The sequence below is a fragment of the Camelus dromedarius genome, chromosome 2 (genome assembly GCF_036321535.1).
Source record: "Camelus dromedarius isolate mCamDro1 chromosome 2, mCamDro1.pat, whole genome shotgun sequence".
Classification (NCBI taxonomy): domain Eukaryota; kingdom Metazoa; phylum Chordata; class Mammalia; order Artiodactyla; family Camelidae; genus Camelus; species Camelus dromedarius.
The window spans coordinates 64,793,957-64,809,690 of NC_087437.1; the positions used below are offsets into that span (position 1 = coordinate 64,793,957).

General features: G+C 40.5%; 1 protein-coding gene across 6 annotated transcripts in view; it reads right to left on the reverse strand.

Annotated features, from left to right (window-relative positions):
- CASR (calcium sensing receptor) overlaps nt 1–15,734 on the reverse strand; it is a 65,290-nt gene that overhangs the window by 22,144 nt on the left and 27,412 nt on the right. For 5 of the 6 annotated variants that reach the window (XM_064494668.1, XM_064494673.1, XM_064494677.1 and 2 more), the window contains exons 2-3: nt 4,053–4,477; nt 1,354–1,660 (exon numbers count right to left, since the gene is read on the reverse strand). In XM_064494668.1, coding sequence (XP_064350738.1) covers nt 1,354–1,660; nt 4,053–4,237 — 492 coding nt within the window. In that variant the 5' untranslated portion in view covers nt 4,238–4,477. Of the gene's footprint in view, nt 1–1,353; nt 1,661–4,052; nt 4,478–11,708; nt 13,819–15,734 lie in introns of those variants that run through there. The other variant, XM_064494681.1, reaches the window with a different exon arrangement.

Below are 15,734 nucleotides of genomic sequence, written 5' to 3' on the forward strand. Positions count from 1 at the left end.
GTCTTCTCAACACTTTTACCATTCAAGTTCAACTTAACCTTATCTTTCATCCAAACCACAGTGAACTAGAATCCTCCCCTTTGTGTTCTTTATTTATTGATGGCAATTACCTCTTATGTTTATTGGGCATGACAACTTACTTTAAGTATGAATTTAAAATATTATGCTGCCTAATATGCCAAATTTAAAAGACGCATATTTGCATCCTGCCCAACACATTTACTGCTGTGGGCTTTGTGAGATCATTTTGGCACAAAGATTACAGAGCCAGGGCTTCCCCTTGGGAAACACCTTTAATTCCCTGAAGTAAGGATTCGGGAAATGATGACAAGACTTTCTCAGTTGCCACGTGTATAAAAACGGATAATGGCTATCACCAAGGAAACGGAGACATCTCAACATAGAAATGTGAATTTTTCAAAGATACTCTTACAGATTTTAAATATTAGACACTGAAAAAATAAAGTGTGATTTATAATTTAATTTAAAAATTGATATGCGATGCATCACAATTGAGCTGATTCTCCCATCCATGGGCATTTAGGTTGTTTCCAATTTTTCACTATTATAAAATGATGTCACAGATCTATAAATATTAACATGAGAAAAGATTTGCTCTATAAAAAATCAGGTTATAAAATGGCATTTAGAGTTTGCTGTCTTTTTTTGGTGAAAAACATATGCAACTTTGAACGTGTTTATTAAAGCACTTGTTTCAGTGAATTGTGAGTATTTGAAAATGCATCTATCTCCCCACGTAGGCTGAGTTCCTGCAGAGTAGAAACTGCTTATTCATACATGCTCTACGAGTATTTCTTATAGAATACAAGAATGAAACAGAGTATTTTCAATTTCTACAATGTGCATGACAATGATTAAGTTCCTGTTTTGTGAGAAAATACACTCTGTTTTCGTCTGAGCTAAACTTTCAACCAGAGGGGAGAGAGGCAAAGACTTAAGGGAATAGGACTAAAGGCAGCTATTTTGGGTTTGAAGGTGGGCTTTACATTGTTTGGCCTCATTCCTCTTAGTAAGCAAGGGCAGAATAGCCATTTACTGAAGGGATGGAGTGGAAAATAAATAACTAAACTCTTAGGGGAAAAAAGACAAAGTTTCATACAAGGTATGCTTCAAAGAATTTTGCAAGAATTGTGAAGGTGTAGTTGACATTGTTGACTCTGAGGTCTCAGAAATCCCAATGGTCGTGAGACAGATAATTAAAAGAATTTCTGTGCCAAAGTAAAGCCAGAGAAGGAAAAATAGCACACTTGTACGGGCACTGGGCGTGGCAGTCCTCCACGCCTGCTGCTCCTGACCCCTGCCCACGTCGCCCCATCTAAGAAGGCATGGTACCTGGGGGATGTAGAAGAGCCCCAGCAGGTTCGCCACCGCCGTGGAGATGCCCGAGCCCGTTGCTCCCACCACAGCGATCGTAGAGGGGATGTGCTCCGAGCAGTTGCAGAACTCGTCAAGATTCAAAGAATCGATTTTGTTCTGGGCCACAAAACTCAGGGTGGCCTCCAAGGCTTTAGAAACGGTGTTGCAAGTGTCGAATATCCTGTAGCCCAGCGTCATGTTGGGAAGGAGGGCTGGGCTGCTGTTTATTTCCTCTATGGCAAATATCATGGCTTGTAACCAGCGAAATCCACGGAAATTATACCTGGAAGAAAGAAGAAATGGAAGAAAACAATAGGCTTTCTGGTCAACTTCTTTAGAGTACAGACTGGGCAAAGCTGGGTTTGAAACTGGCTTTGTTACTCTGGTTTCATGACATATTGAGACTCAAAGTCCTCTCTGTAAAATGGGGATAACACCTCAGAGGGTGGCTGTGAGTATGAGATAATTATGCAAAGTTCTCAGCATGGTGCCTCGCAGAGTTAGGGAACAATGAGCAATGACAACAAGGACTGTGGTTAGTAGTAGAATGAATAATTTGTACCTGCCTCATCCTGCAAAGAATTTGAAGTAGCTGATGTGAGGTACTAAAATAGAAGTAATATCGAGATTTAAAAAGAAAAAAGACCGGGGAAAATATAAACAGGCTTTAATATGCAGGAGCCTAAAAATAACTTCAGATCTGCAGAGTCACAAATATAGACTATGGCATTCCTGAAGGCTGAAGGGGAAAAGGACATGAGTGATCTCATCTTTGTAAACAAACAAACATTATGCACAGGAAGGCTGTTCACAAACAGTGGTTGCTTCTGGATGGTAGAATGATGAACTTTAAAATTGTGTGCTTTTGGCTTATATATACTTCCTATTTAAAAAAATGAGCATTCATTGCTTTTCAAAGAATGCTATCTTAAATAAAAATCAAGCAAATTAACAAAGAGAAATAGGGTCAATGACGTAGTTTTCACTCTCCTAGGACTTGGCAGACAGTGAGAGCTTGATAAATGTTCTGAATCAGTGTATCAGTGCCCAAAGAAGAAAACCTAACCTAACCAGCCTGGAGGTCCTCGCGTGGGTTTCACTACTTCAACTCAATGACAAGAGGAGAGAAACACAATCTGTTACATTTCACTGTATGTCAGTTAGGTTCATGAAGGTTCTGGTCTAACTTTTAATGTGACATTTTCTCTTAGTCATTTCCTTCACATTTCCTGCTTTCATTTACTTATTTTTTTTAAACCTGCAAAGTCATTAAGACATATTACAGAATTTTTCATTATATAGAACATCTATACTGTTAAACTGATTTTCCTATCTTTCTTTAATATAATTAAAAATACGTATTATTTCAGGGCATGCTTCTAGCTTGATCTTAGGTATATACGTAGCACCTGCAGGGTACAATAAAGAGGATATTTATCCACATGGACTGTGAAGGATATAATCAGCATCACTGAAATTCTACACTTAGCTTTTCTGCATTCATTAAAAAAATGTGAAAATCTTGTCTAACTTGTGAGCTCTCATTAGAATATGAGCAGAAATCCAGTTTTGTTGGAACAATCCTAGTTTTCTTTTTCACTTTCGAGCTCTCAGGAAGACCAAGGAAAAGTGCCGGCTCCTTTCTGGAAGGTGCAGCTCTCAAGAGAAAGTGCTCTTCTCTCTCAGAAGATGGGTCAAGCCCTGGGGTGCAGTAATGGTTTCTGACGTCCAGAATAAGGGAGGTGATAATGCAGCCCACTGGACTCTCAGAAGTCAGTTACTATTTGAAGGAATTGCACCTAGTTTTAGGTGTCAAATTCTAAAAGAGTCATGATAAATTAGGGAACATCAGATAGAGGGCATCCAGAATGGTGAGTGTCTGGAAATCAAGTCATTAAATAATTATTTTAAAAATCTGAGACTATTTGGCCTGGAAAAGAAATGATTCAAAGGGACATGTCAGCTGTCTTCAAATGGCTAAAGAGAGAGTCCAGTGAGAGAGTTAGCTGGATTGCGAGTTTCTCCATCTGTGTTAGATGGATTCTGTGTTAGCAGGGGGAGTTCAGCTTTCTGTAAGACTTTCTCATGGGAATGGTTCCAAAATGCTACGGGCTGCATTTCGAAGATGCCTGAGTCATGCTAACCATGGAAGTTTCTTTAAACTTTAAAATCTTTTAAAAAATAAGAATGAGGCAGCCAACAGTCAGCTATTATGACCATTAGAGAACTTAAGGTCAACAGGAGATTTTACTACTCAGGTTTGCAAGACCTACAATAAATTTCCTTCTAGGTACTCGGTCTTCCATTTAGCAACACTATAAGGTCAACAGGAGATTTTATTACTCAGGTTTGCAAGACCTACAATAAATTTCCTTCTAGGTACTCGGTCTTCCATTAAGCAACACTACCTCCAGTGAACAGTGATGACTCAGTTATCAAGTGACTGATTCTATGCTCCAGCAGGCCATGGATTTTCCTACTCTGTATCTCTGACATTTTATTTTTGGAAAATTTCTTTTAAAAAAATGAGAGGGGAATAATAGCTTCGGCATGATTACCAATCACCATTTCTGAAAAGAGAGAACCAACTTCGGAAAAATTATCGTGGGTATGGTAACAGCTTTTCTCCAGCCACCCAGAGGAGGTGACTCTCCGAGGTGGCTCCCTTCCCCTACCTGATACATTCCACGGACTCGGGCCTTGACTTTAGATCTTGATCTTTGGCAGCTACTCCAAAATGAATAGGAAAGAGCCCCCCGAGGATAATGTCCCCTTTCTTCTGGGCTCGCTGGTCAGGCCCATAGGCAGAAGCGCACCAGGCGAAAGCCAAGAGGACCCAACAGCAGCTGTAAAACGCCATAGTTCTGCTTTCTCTCCAGGGGGAGGACAAGAGTGCTGGTGGTCTGGGGCCCCCCGAGAACTTCCCCCTTGGTGGGGCTCACTCCCTGCGATGGCGACACATGTCCACAGCGTGATTAGTAACAGAATGGAACTGTGGCATTTGACTTTCCATTTCTGCCTTCTCCATTGCAGACTAGTAAGGTGGGTGGTTCTTGAGTCTTCAGAAGTCACATCACGTACAGACAACCTGTAGTATTTTCTAGAAAAGAGAGAGACAAAATGAATTCAACTAAGCCTAAATCCCACATTGTTATAATGACTGCAACCAAGGTGGCTCAGAATTTCCATTCAGAGAGGCTTAAGGGTGACAGGTGGGGAAGGCAAGGCTTAGCGTCTCATTTTTATAGCACTTCATGCAAGATAAAAAAAAACTTCATATTACACAAACACAAATCTTTGAAGGATGCAGATAAATCAAGGGTCAGATTAGGTTCTGCCAAGCTCTACAGCAGGATCTAGGGGACAGTCCTTCTGCTGTAGCATGATTATCCTAGTAGGAGCTCTCAGCTCTTCTCACTCTATACCCTCTCTCGTCCACTCTGTGGGGCAATTCCCAAATATATGTCAATGTTGGCTCAATGTACAGTTTCTCCTGAGGTTCAGGTTCAAGCACTGAACTGTCAACTGGACATCTCCACCTGGATGTCCCACAGGTGTTTCCACCTGGACAGACGCTGCACTCACCTTCCTCCCAAACTTGTTCCTCCTTTCCTGTTTTCTATCTCAACAAATGTCATGCCATCCACAAAGGCACCAGACAGAGTCCTCCCTGCCCTCTCTCTTTTCTCATCATTGCCCTTCATATTCAACCAGCCATCACATCCTGTAGACTCTACATGCTAAATCTCTTTGGAATCCATCCACTGCTTCCCATTTTCAAGGCCACCTTAAGTCCACCAGCATTTCTCATCTGGGTTTGTGCAACTATTTCCTAACTGGCCTTCCTGCCTCCAGTTGTGTCCCTTTGCAACCCACCTTTGAAAATCTTTGGATGCCATGGAACAAGTGGTTTGGAGCACAAGCTCTGGAGTTAAACCTGGCTTTGAATCATAGTTCCACTGTTTCCTAACATATGACTTTGGGAAAGTCACTTAACCTCTGATCTCAATAAAATAATGCACGGAGAGCCATTAGCACAGTGTAACTAGTAAACTCACAGAACATGCAAGCTGTAATGAATAACTTTCTAGTCTCACTCTTGCTGGGTTTCCCTTTGAACTCCACCCTCCAGCCACACTGAACTTCCTTTAGTTCCTTAAGTACAAGTTTTTTTTTTTTTAAATCCCCATATCTCACACATACCATTCCTCTTTCTGGATGATGCCTCTAGCCTAAACTTTGCCTAGAAAACATCTACCTGTCTTTCAGCTTTCAGTTGTCCATAACTGTGGGGTCATGGCTTGGTGGACTGTGGGGCCTTTGTGTGAATGGAGAAAAGAACTCCTGTGGGCCAGACACAGTCTTGTACCAAGGTGTCCAACTTGGGAGTGGAATGCGGGCTGGATTTCTATCTTCACTGACCCCTCAGTTGTACAGTGAGCAATGTATAAGGAATCTTCAAGGAAGCCTTCCATGGACTCTCAGTTAAGGTAGGTCCACTGTTGTTGTCCTTTACATCTTGGATCTTGGAGTTCCCCTCTTGGAAGACTGATCACACTTTACTATAATTAGATGCATAAATGTCTCATTCCAGACCCCAAGCTCCTAACCATTGTCATATACTGTCCCTTGTCCCTTAGGAACCTACCTCCTCCTCCAACAGTCATTCTAGCAGAGGGTACTGGGCCCCAAATGGAAGGAGCACCCCATCAGATACTCAACAGTCACAGAATTGTCTCCAGTAATGTCTAAACATCCACGACCATCCAGATTCTCTGACCTCAGTCCTGCTCTTAGATTTTTGGCTTCATTTCTTGACCTTGGTCATGTATTCATTCATATATTTAATAAGTACATGTGCTAAGGACTGGAAATATAAAGGCATCACATCACACACCTGCATGTTTCCTGCCCTCAGGAACTCCCTGTCCAGTGGGCAGGCACACTAGTGGAGAGGGTCAGAATCTATGCCAACATTCAGAAGTAAGAAAAACATATAACTTTGTTCTCAATACCTAAATTCAACTTTGCTCCCCAGCACTTAGCACAGTGTCTGAAATAGTAACTGCTGAATAAATGTTTGTTGAATGAATGCATAAAAAAGAAAGTACTTTGGAAGGAGATAGAATCTAGCATTTATTGAACCAAGCATTGTGTCAGGTCCTTTAAACAGCCAATGTATTTTAAACTTCACAAGAGTAAAGAGGGCAATACCAACTCTACTTTCTAGATGGGAGAATGGACTCCTCATATATTCAGCTTACTCAAGTGAGAAATTCTGGCACTTGAATTACGAATGCCTCAAGAACTCAGAATTTTAAAGAGTCTCATGTAATGTACTGAATTAGGAGAGGGAACATTATAACTGGCTAGGGAAGTCACTGAGACCTGTTAAATTTTCCTGTGAAAGATTAACTACTTGGAGAAGTTTATTAACTTCATTAGTCCATTCAACAGAAAATTCATGGCAAGAAGTAATAGATGAAGGAGAGATTTCGGGTCAGTTTGCAGCAGTTAACTCCACGAGTCTAATGTAGTCTCCAAACCACCCTTTTTAGTCCAATTACCAGGGTCTAATTTGCTTTCAAAGTTGAGAATCATTCTAGATCCTCCCACTCCCTTTCCTACCGCATCCAATTGCATTGTCTTGTTGACTCTACCACTTCTTTCCACCTCTGCCTTCCCCTTTCCATTCTTGTTGCCAGTGCCTTAGCCAGACTCCCATCACCCCCCAACGTCCTTGTTGCAAAAGCTTTCTTCTTTCTACCTCACTCCTACCGCCTAGATCTCAACAATCACAGCAGTACCAAGCGCGATCATAGCAGTGGATTAACAATCGGCGTTCGTGACTGTGACTTCAGCTGGCAATCACTAGAAGACAAAGTTTGTGAATAATCACTAATGTCTCAGTTGTAGGATCTACAGTAGAGACTTCTAATTGTATCCTTTGTACCATACTCCTTTATGCCACAGTAAAATAGGTCTTAGCTGGACAAGTGGTTGTCCAAAATAAAGACTACTTTCTCCAACTTCCTATATAATTATGTGTGGTCTTAAGACTAAACTTTGGCCAATAGGGTGTAAGCTGAAGTGCCCTGGAGCAGCTTCTAGGAAACTCCTTAAGAGACAGTTGGTGTTTGTCCTCTGGCCCTTTGTCCCCTCTTCCTCTATCCTGTTGTATGCAGGTGGATGTGACAGCTGGAGCCCATCTTGAACCATGAGCTTTATCCCAGGGAATGACGGTGACTCGAGCTGAGGATTTCATGAAGCAGAACCTCAATATCAGACTGTTTCCGGATGTTCACATGACAGAGGAAAGAACGCTTCTAGTTTGTTTAAGCCACTGTTGCATTTTTTTCTTATGGCAGCGATATTAACAGTATCTATCCAACAGTCACAAATAGACTCATTTGTTCTCCTTACTATAAGTTTATTTCATTTAAATCATACGTAATCATGTTTGCACTCCTGCAAAAAAGTATCGCAAATACAAGCTGAAGCTAGTATTTGTTCTTTATCTCAATGGCAGATATGTTTGGAAGAAGAAATGATCCGTGGACCAGCTGGTTTTGTATTTAGAAGGCCCTTGAAATCACGAGGAGAGTTTCAGTACTGATGGGTGATTGATCGCTGAGTTCCTCATCTGAGAGATGTGGGATGGGAAGTCAGAGCAGATCAGTCTATGGTTCCACAGGTCCATGAACTTATAAATTCAATTATTTATTCTTTCAAAAAAACATTGATTGAGCTCCTTTATGTGCTAGACACTAGGGAGTGCAAGGTACTCAGAAAAGAAAGCTGAAGTCGTTGCCTTCAAGGTGCTCATCTTGCAAAAGAGACAGATGTATTATAGTTGAAAAGGATACAGCAGAACATATTTTAATTACAGTGATGCAAAGAAGAGGCATGAACTAAGTACTGAGAAAGTACAAAGGGAGGGGTGACATTCTTTCTGGTGACTGCCAGAGAGAGTTAATTTAAAGTGGGGACAGGAAGCTTCATGAGAGTAGGGCCTGTTTCTTTTCCTCACTGTAGCCTGGCATCAAGTACAGTGACTGGAACTTAGTAGCTGTGCCACATTTATTTGCTGAATGAATGAATGAAGCAGAAGAGTGAAAAACGGGTTGGTTGGGCAATTCTAGGACAGAAAAGGGAAGGAGTCACCCCATAAGACCAAAGGTTCCTGAGAGCAAGGACTTCATCACAATCACAGTTGCATTCCCAGCATAGAACAAGGAACCTGGTAATGAACAGATGCTCAAAAAAATATCTGTTGAATTTGCATTTGTCCAAAAAGTTGGATGGCTCATACAAGTTCAAGGGTCTAGGACAAACTAAAACAGGATAGCAAGGCAAGGTTTGGAGTCAACACAGCAACATTTTAATTTCCATCAACGTAAAATCCACTCTGGTTCTTGCCCCTTGGCTTTACCATTTTTGGAAATTGTGTAAGTCTGGAGTGGAGTGATTGTGCTCACATTTCAACTCGAGAAAACAGGGACATAGACCTTCTGAAGATAAACCACTTAATAAATTAGAGACACAGCAAGCTCAGAAGGTACAATCTCTCAATTCCTAGGCTGCAGAAATTCTAGGTTGCCTACAAAAGGTGGTTAAAAAATGAAAACTGATTTCTAATAGAGACCGTTTATCTTTGTAGGTGAATACACCGATTTGTCTCTGATTTACTGTACTGCAGGTTTTTGCCCTCTTTCATCACTCTGATCATAAAGAAAACGAACAGTAAGCCACCACTGCAGAAAGGTGAAACTTGTATGTTTTAATGAGGGTGAACAGGGAAAAACCTGAGAAAGTTCAACTAATAATCACAAAACCCATGTAGCTGGCGCTGGTTACGGCTTTCTTTACCCCTTGCTGAGGACACAGCCACAATGTGGGTTTTTATATGCACCTGGTGCACATTTGCCAAAGACTTAGGGCTGTCTTATCTGTCATCACCAATGGAGCCATCCTCAGTTCCATGTCAGACTTCATTCCTTCCCTACTAAAGCAAGGGACATCTTCTTTAAGATGAGGGCCCTCTTTCAGCACTGGGGGAGCACAGCCTGCCGGGTCACACTCGGCTGCCTCCCTCCAGCCCTGCTTGCCACCCGCCCGCCCGCCCTCTGCACAGGGTCTTACCCTCCAGCTCCCTGACAACAGGTGTGACTTTTGGAGAGTCCATGCCTCATTTAGCTCTGGTAATGGCTTAATTGAGTCGGAAAAATGCAAGGACAGGAGCGTGATAAAAACCAGCTGAGCTGGGTTCCTGTTAGTCATTGGAAAAAGCTATCAGGGACGGGAGAAGAAAAGATGAACGAGGGTGGGGAGAAGCAGCACGGGGCGCCGAGCAAAGTCGGGGAAAGAGTGGAGACAAAGCAAATAAAGATAAAGAGGAGAGGAAATAAATGTTCATAAATGCTGTGCTGTGAGCTCCTCGATGCAGGTCTGGTCTGCTGCTTCTGTGGCCTGGAATACAGAGGGGCTCTGCAAATGACTGAATGACTACATGTGTGGAGTGCCCATGAGAAACTGTCAGGAAGCTTATGGAACTACTGCAAGAAGAAAGAAAATAACAAGGGTGGAGGGTTTAGCTCAGTGGTAGGGTGCCTGCTTAGCATGCACAAGGCCCTGGGTTCAATCCCCAGTACCTATTAAATGAATGAATCTAATTACTTCCCCATACCCACCCCCCCCCCCCCCAAAAAAAAAGTAAAAAAAAAATGACAGAAGAATTAAAAAGAACTAGAAGGGGAGGTGAGGGGGAGTGAAAATTCAAGGTTAAAAAATGACAAGAAATGCTCACTTCTCTGGTCCAGAGTCCTGTGAGTTGAAAGTGGATGCTGGCTTTGGGCTTTGACATCACCAACGCCGGCTGTTCCACAGCAGGACTGAGTGAGTTCCTGGGGACATGGGCCACGAATTACAAAATTTCTTGCCCCAAAACATTTCCCTTAAGTAAGCCCTGCTGATCAATGTGTGGACACCCACAGACTTAATGAAATGGTTCAGGTGAAAAGCAAAAACATGCAAGTGATGTTTTTATAAAGAAAAATGCCAGAGCTTCAAGTCCTACGTGAAATAGTTCTGTGGAATAACATCTCAGTATTGCCTTTCAAAACTGTGAGGAACCCTGACATCTGAAGTGGTATTTTTTAGTCCAGTGTCCCAAGACGTGCCACCACAAAGTGTCCTGGGGTAAAATAAGTTTGGGAATTGTGTACTCTGTGCCACAAGGGCACAGTCAACACCCAAAGGCTCTGAGAAGTCCTGCAGTGACGATAACTGCTCAACTTTAACTCACTTATTCCCAAATTCATTTCCGCCCGAGACCTCATCCCCACCCTCCCAACCCTAGAATACTTGTTATAATGCTGTGAAATACAGGCTTGGGAAGTGCTGATGTAGAGGAAAGCATAAAAGCCTTCACCTGAGACCTCTCCCAGTCTCTCTGGATGCATTTTTGAATGCAGAGATGTGTCTGCCTCTCACTGGAATTAGCATTTTTTTTGTAACCCCAGCTATGAAATTCCAAAAGGTAGCACTGGAAAGAAGGAGGGACTGAGGTAGGGTAGGTGAACAAATGCTGATGCACACGGTCATCATTCTCTGGCCTCAGGCATATACTCCCTCCCTCTTCTCCTGGGGTAGTTTCTGCTGCGCTCCACAAGCTTTCACACCGAGCCCTTCTCTCTCCTACTTGCAGCTCCTCTGGCCTCACACTGGGTCCCCCTAAAAGGACCACTGAAATATGCAATGCTTGGCTGACAAACCAGCTCTCTGAAGGCAAAAACGAAAAAGAAACCCCCAAAACACCCTGATTTGTAGTGTTTACTGAATACTCCCACCACGGCTGATTTCAAGCTACCAATGGTTTAACAACCAATTTGCAAAAATCCTTGGTATTTAACCATTGGCTCTTGTGAACCACTGGGATGCACCTCTAAGCTAATGGAATTACTGATCTTTGGAAAAACTGCACAAATTACTTTATAGGCCTTATGAATCTTCTATTTCCTCCTGTTTCCTTCTCTGCTCCAACTGTTAGGAAGCTGCAAGGCAAATTTGTGGCCCAGCTCCCAATTTCCTCACCATATTAAATCATAAACAGTGAGAGGGATATTAACACACAAACAAATGCTTAAATCTGGAGTTTTGCTGCAAGCAATGAGAAGTATCGCCAGGTGAAACTGTGTGTAATTAGGAGGAAGGGGCACGGGAAAGTTGTTTTTGCCTCATTAACTTAGAGGGCAGATTTAAGAAGACTGGGACACCATGTCATTAGTCTAAAATACAGAATTTTGGAGATAGCAGGGACCTGGGAAGCTTACCTGGTCCACACTGAAACCTTCTGACACATCGATGTTTAGAACGTGGTGGCCAATTTTGTCATGTGTAGGAGCTGGAATTCAGAGCTCACTGAAAAACCTGTGAGGTTCAGTGATGGAAACGAAGGGAAATCATTTTCTTTTCTTTTTTTTTTGACTTGTCAGTGCACCCTAGTGTGCCTTAATATTATTTCAGGTCTTCAGAAGATTAAACTTACTTTCAATTATAGCCCGAAATCTATTATGGGAATTCTCGTAGTTTTAATTGGACCTCAAGGTGCGCAAAATTGGATTAATCATAATCCTTGGTTGTGACACATCCTCATTATTGGTCCACGCCTGGTCCCCTTTTATTTCTTTATTTTTATTTTTTTCTGTTCCTATATCTTTCCCACTTTTTTCATTAGAGTTTTGGACATTTTCCTCTTGAATTTTAAGAATTCTTTATATATTATGGATTAGCCCTTAATCTGTGATAAATGCTGCAAATGTTTTCTTCTAATTTTGTAGCTCTTCTTTGACGTTCTTACTGTACAAATTTTAAAAACATTTTTATGTAGTCAAATTTATGAATTATTTTTATTGCCATTGGATTTTCAGTCAGTGCTAGAAAGCTTTTCCTTACACTGAATTTGTAAAGGAATTCACCATATTTTTAAACTGGTTTATTAAATTTTCTACCTAATTTTGTTTTTTTATATTTAATTTCTTTTTCTGGGGGGGTCAGGTGATTTATTTCGTTTATCAACAACACGGGGTTACATTTAATTTCTTGATAAATGTGTGTGAGATATGGATCTAATTTTATCTTTTTTCCAAGTGGCTGCCTTGTGCCAGCAGCATTTATTAAAAAGCCCATCTTTGTTTCTATAATTTAAGATGCCACGTTTAGTATTTCCATATTTACTCAGACCTAGTTCAGAACTTTCCATTCTGTTCTACTGGTCTGTAGGTCTGTTCTGTGGCAGTAGTGCCCTGTCTTTACTAAGGAAATCTACAGTATGGTTTAATACCCGGTAGGACTAGCCCACCTATGTAGCTTTCATTTCTTAGTGTGTTCCCGGCTATTCCTGCAGGTTTGTTTTTCCTTATGAACTTCAGCATCAGCTTATCTAGCTCTATTAAAAAAAAAACTTGTAGATATTTTTATTGGGATTGTGTTATGTCTGTAGGATGATGAATTGTCCCATCCAAGAACAGGAATGCTTTTCCTTTTGTTCAAGTCTAATTTTGTGTTTCTCAAGAGTATTTTCTCTTTTAGGTTTTGCACATTTTTGTCAAGTTTATTCCTAAGTACTTAATCACCTTTGTCACTATTATAAATGGGACTTTCTTTACTATTATGTCCTCTAGCCAGTTATTGTTTGTGTCTATGAAAGCTATTGACTTTTGTATGTTAATTATATATTCTGATGACTTACTGAGTTCTTTTATTATTTAAATTAGCTTTATTGTTCATTGATTCTCTAGTATTTTCTAGAAATCTTTCTTTTTTATTGAGCTATAATTGACATATAGCATTATATTAGTTTCAGGCACACAACATGATTCACCATTAGTATATACATGAAATGACAGCACACTAAGTTTAGTTAACATTCATCATCATACATAGTCACAAGCTTTGTGTGTGTGTGTGATGAGAACTTTTAAGATCTACTTTCTTAGCAACTTTCAAATGTACAATACAGTATTATTAACTATAGTCACCATTCTGTACATTATATCCCCATGACTTATTTTATAACTGGAAGATTGAAATTTTTGACCAATTTCACCCACTTTTATTTCTTTATTTCTAAGTTATTTTTAATAATGAATAAGCACCTGTGAATCTACCATCCAAAATAAAGAACACCAGTGGTACCCTGTGTTCCCCTTCTGCATCCTGTTCTTCTGCCTCTGTCCCTCCAAAGAAACCATCATCCCAAACCACATGTTTATCATTTCTTTGCTTTCCTCCCTACCCCCTAAACACCTTCTTAAAATTTTTTAAAAATCTTAATAAAGACTGAGGATACACATGAAAATGCTGAGTGATTATATATCAGTAATGGAATCATGTACTTCTTCCTTGTTTTATGTTTTTGAAAAAAATGTATTACTTTTTATATTAGAAAAGATATTACTGTAAAATAATATCATGTTATTTAAAAGGATGGCAATATAGACATAAACATTAAACAAGGAGGAAAAACATTGCAAAAAAAAAAAGATTTTACGAAGATTTTACACTCTAGTCATGCTATATATACCTTGAAATATATTTTGAAAACATGCTTGTGGATACTTCTTCATATCCTCCACCCTTTTCTTATTTCACCTCACCTTTTCTCTCTCTTCTATTTCTCCCTCTCTCTTAAAATAAACTTTTCACTGATATACAAGACATCACACACACACAAATCATACGTGAATTTGCACAATTTGCACAATAAACACATCTGCATAAGCAACGTCCAGATCAAGAAGAGAAACAGAATGCTGAGGCCCCAGTCATAACCTGTCCTGGTCATTACCCTTCACCCAAGGTAACTGGCAGCCTGACCTCTATCACAAACCAGTTTCCCATGATGTTGAACTTTGTATAAATGGAACTATGCAATATATACTATTTTGTGTCTGCCTTCTTTTGTCTAGCACTATGTTTGCAAGATTCAACTATATTGTTCTGTGTAACAAGTTTGTTTTTTCTTACTATTACATAGAATTTTATATGATTATATCACACATTATCCACTTCCTGTTAATGAACAGTTTGGGGTTTTAATGAATAATGCTACTATGAACATTCGTGATGTGCCTTCTGGTGAAAAATGTTGAGTGTATACCTACAAGTGGAATTTCTGGGTCATAGAGTTTATGTATATTGTATATCCAGTAGATACTGCCAAAAAGTTTTTCAAATGGTTGGAACTAATTTATCTTCCCACTAGCACCGTGTCTCCCTGTCAGGAAATGTCCGCAAATATTTACGAATTTACTAACTGGCCTCTCCAACCTGGCACAGGAGAATCATGAGCCATCATTTAAAATATAAATCCTGAAACACACTATATTCAGTTGCCTCTATGAGAGGACTCTCCATTGCTAATGATATCTGCAGCTGCTCTGGAGGAAGACTATCTCCAGGTAATAAATCTTCCCCAAATAAACCCCATGTATGTTTCTGTAAGCCCGACTTTGAAGCTGGATTATCCAACACACCCTCACACATGGCGGAAACCCATCCAGTTGGTTTCCTGTAATGTGGTACCCCTGAGGCAGAAATGTGACCATATAAAGAGACTCTATCTGTCAGGCTAGGTGCAGGGCAAAGTGAGGTCCCTAGATCAGCAAGAGCAGCAGCATCTGGGAACTTGCCAGAAATGTTAAGTTCTTGGTCCCGCCTGACCTACTGAATTAGAAATTCTGGGGGGGAGACCCAGCAACCTGTGTTTTAACAAGTCCTCTAGGCGAATTTAATGTACACTCAATTTTGAGAACTATTGCAATAGGTCAAGTTAGTAGACTGTTCCTTACCCTGAAAAATCTGTTTCCTACGAATGATTTTAAAAATGAACTTTTTCCCCCAATACCATAACTTTTTCCCCTGAACGTAACCTAGGAAAACAAAAATGCATAGGAACACAACAATTTCCTGTCAATGTCAAGTCATTCTTCAGTTTCCCTGAAATTTTTCTCATGCAGTAATTGCTAACATTTTATGACACTAGTATTCCAGGAAACACAGTTCAGAAACCATTGCTCTATAGCTAGGGTAACTTTCTGAATTATAATCAGTATGTGCAGTCTGTGAACTAGAGAAAGTGGCTATTTACCATAGATCAGCCACTTCTCGCCTTTCCTCTCGGCCGGATGTAGGGGATTTACCTATCTGGTTTCCATTCTCCTCTACCTTTCCCTGGCAGAATCTTGGGAGCTCTACTTTTAAACTTAAATCTTTCATTATTAAATCCCTTTTTCAAATGTGCCAAATTTGAGGCACATATTCCTCACAGCCAGTGCATCTGTGCACTGGGACCCTGT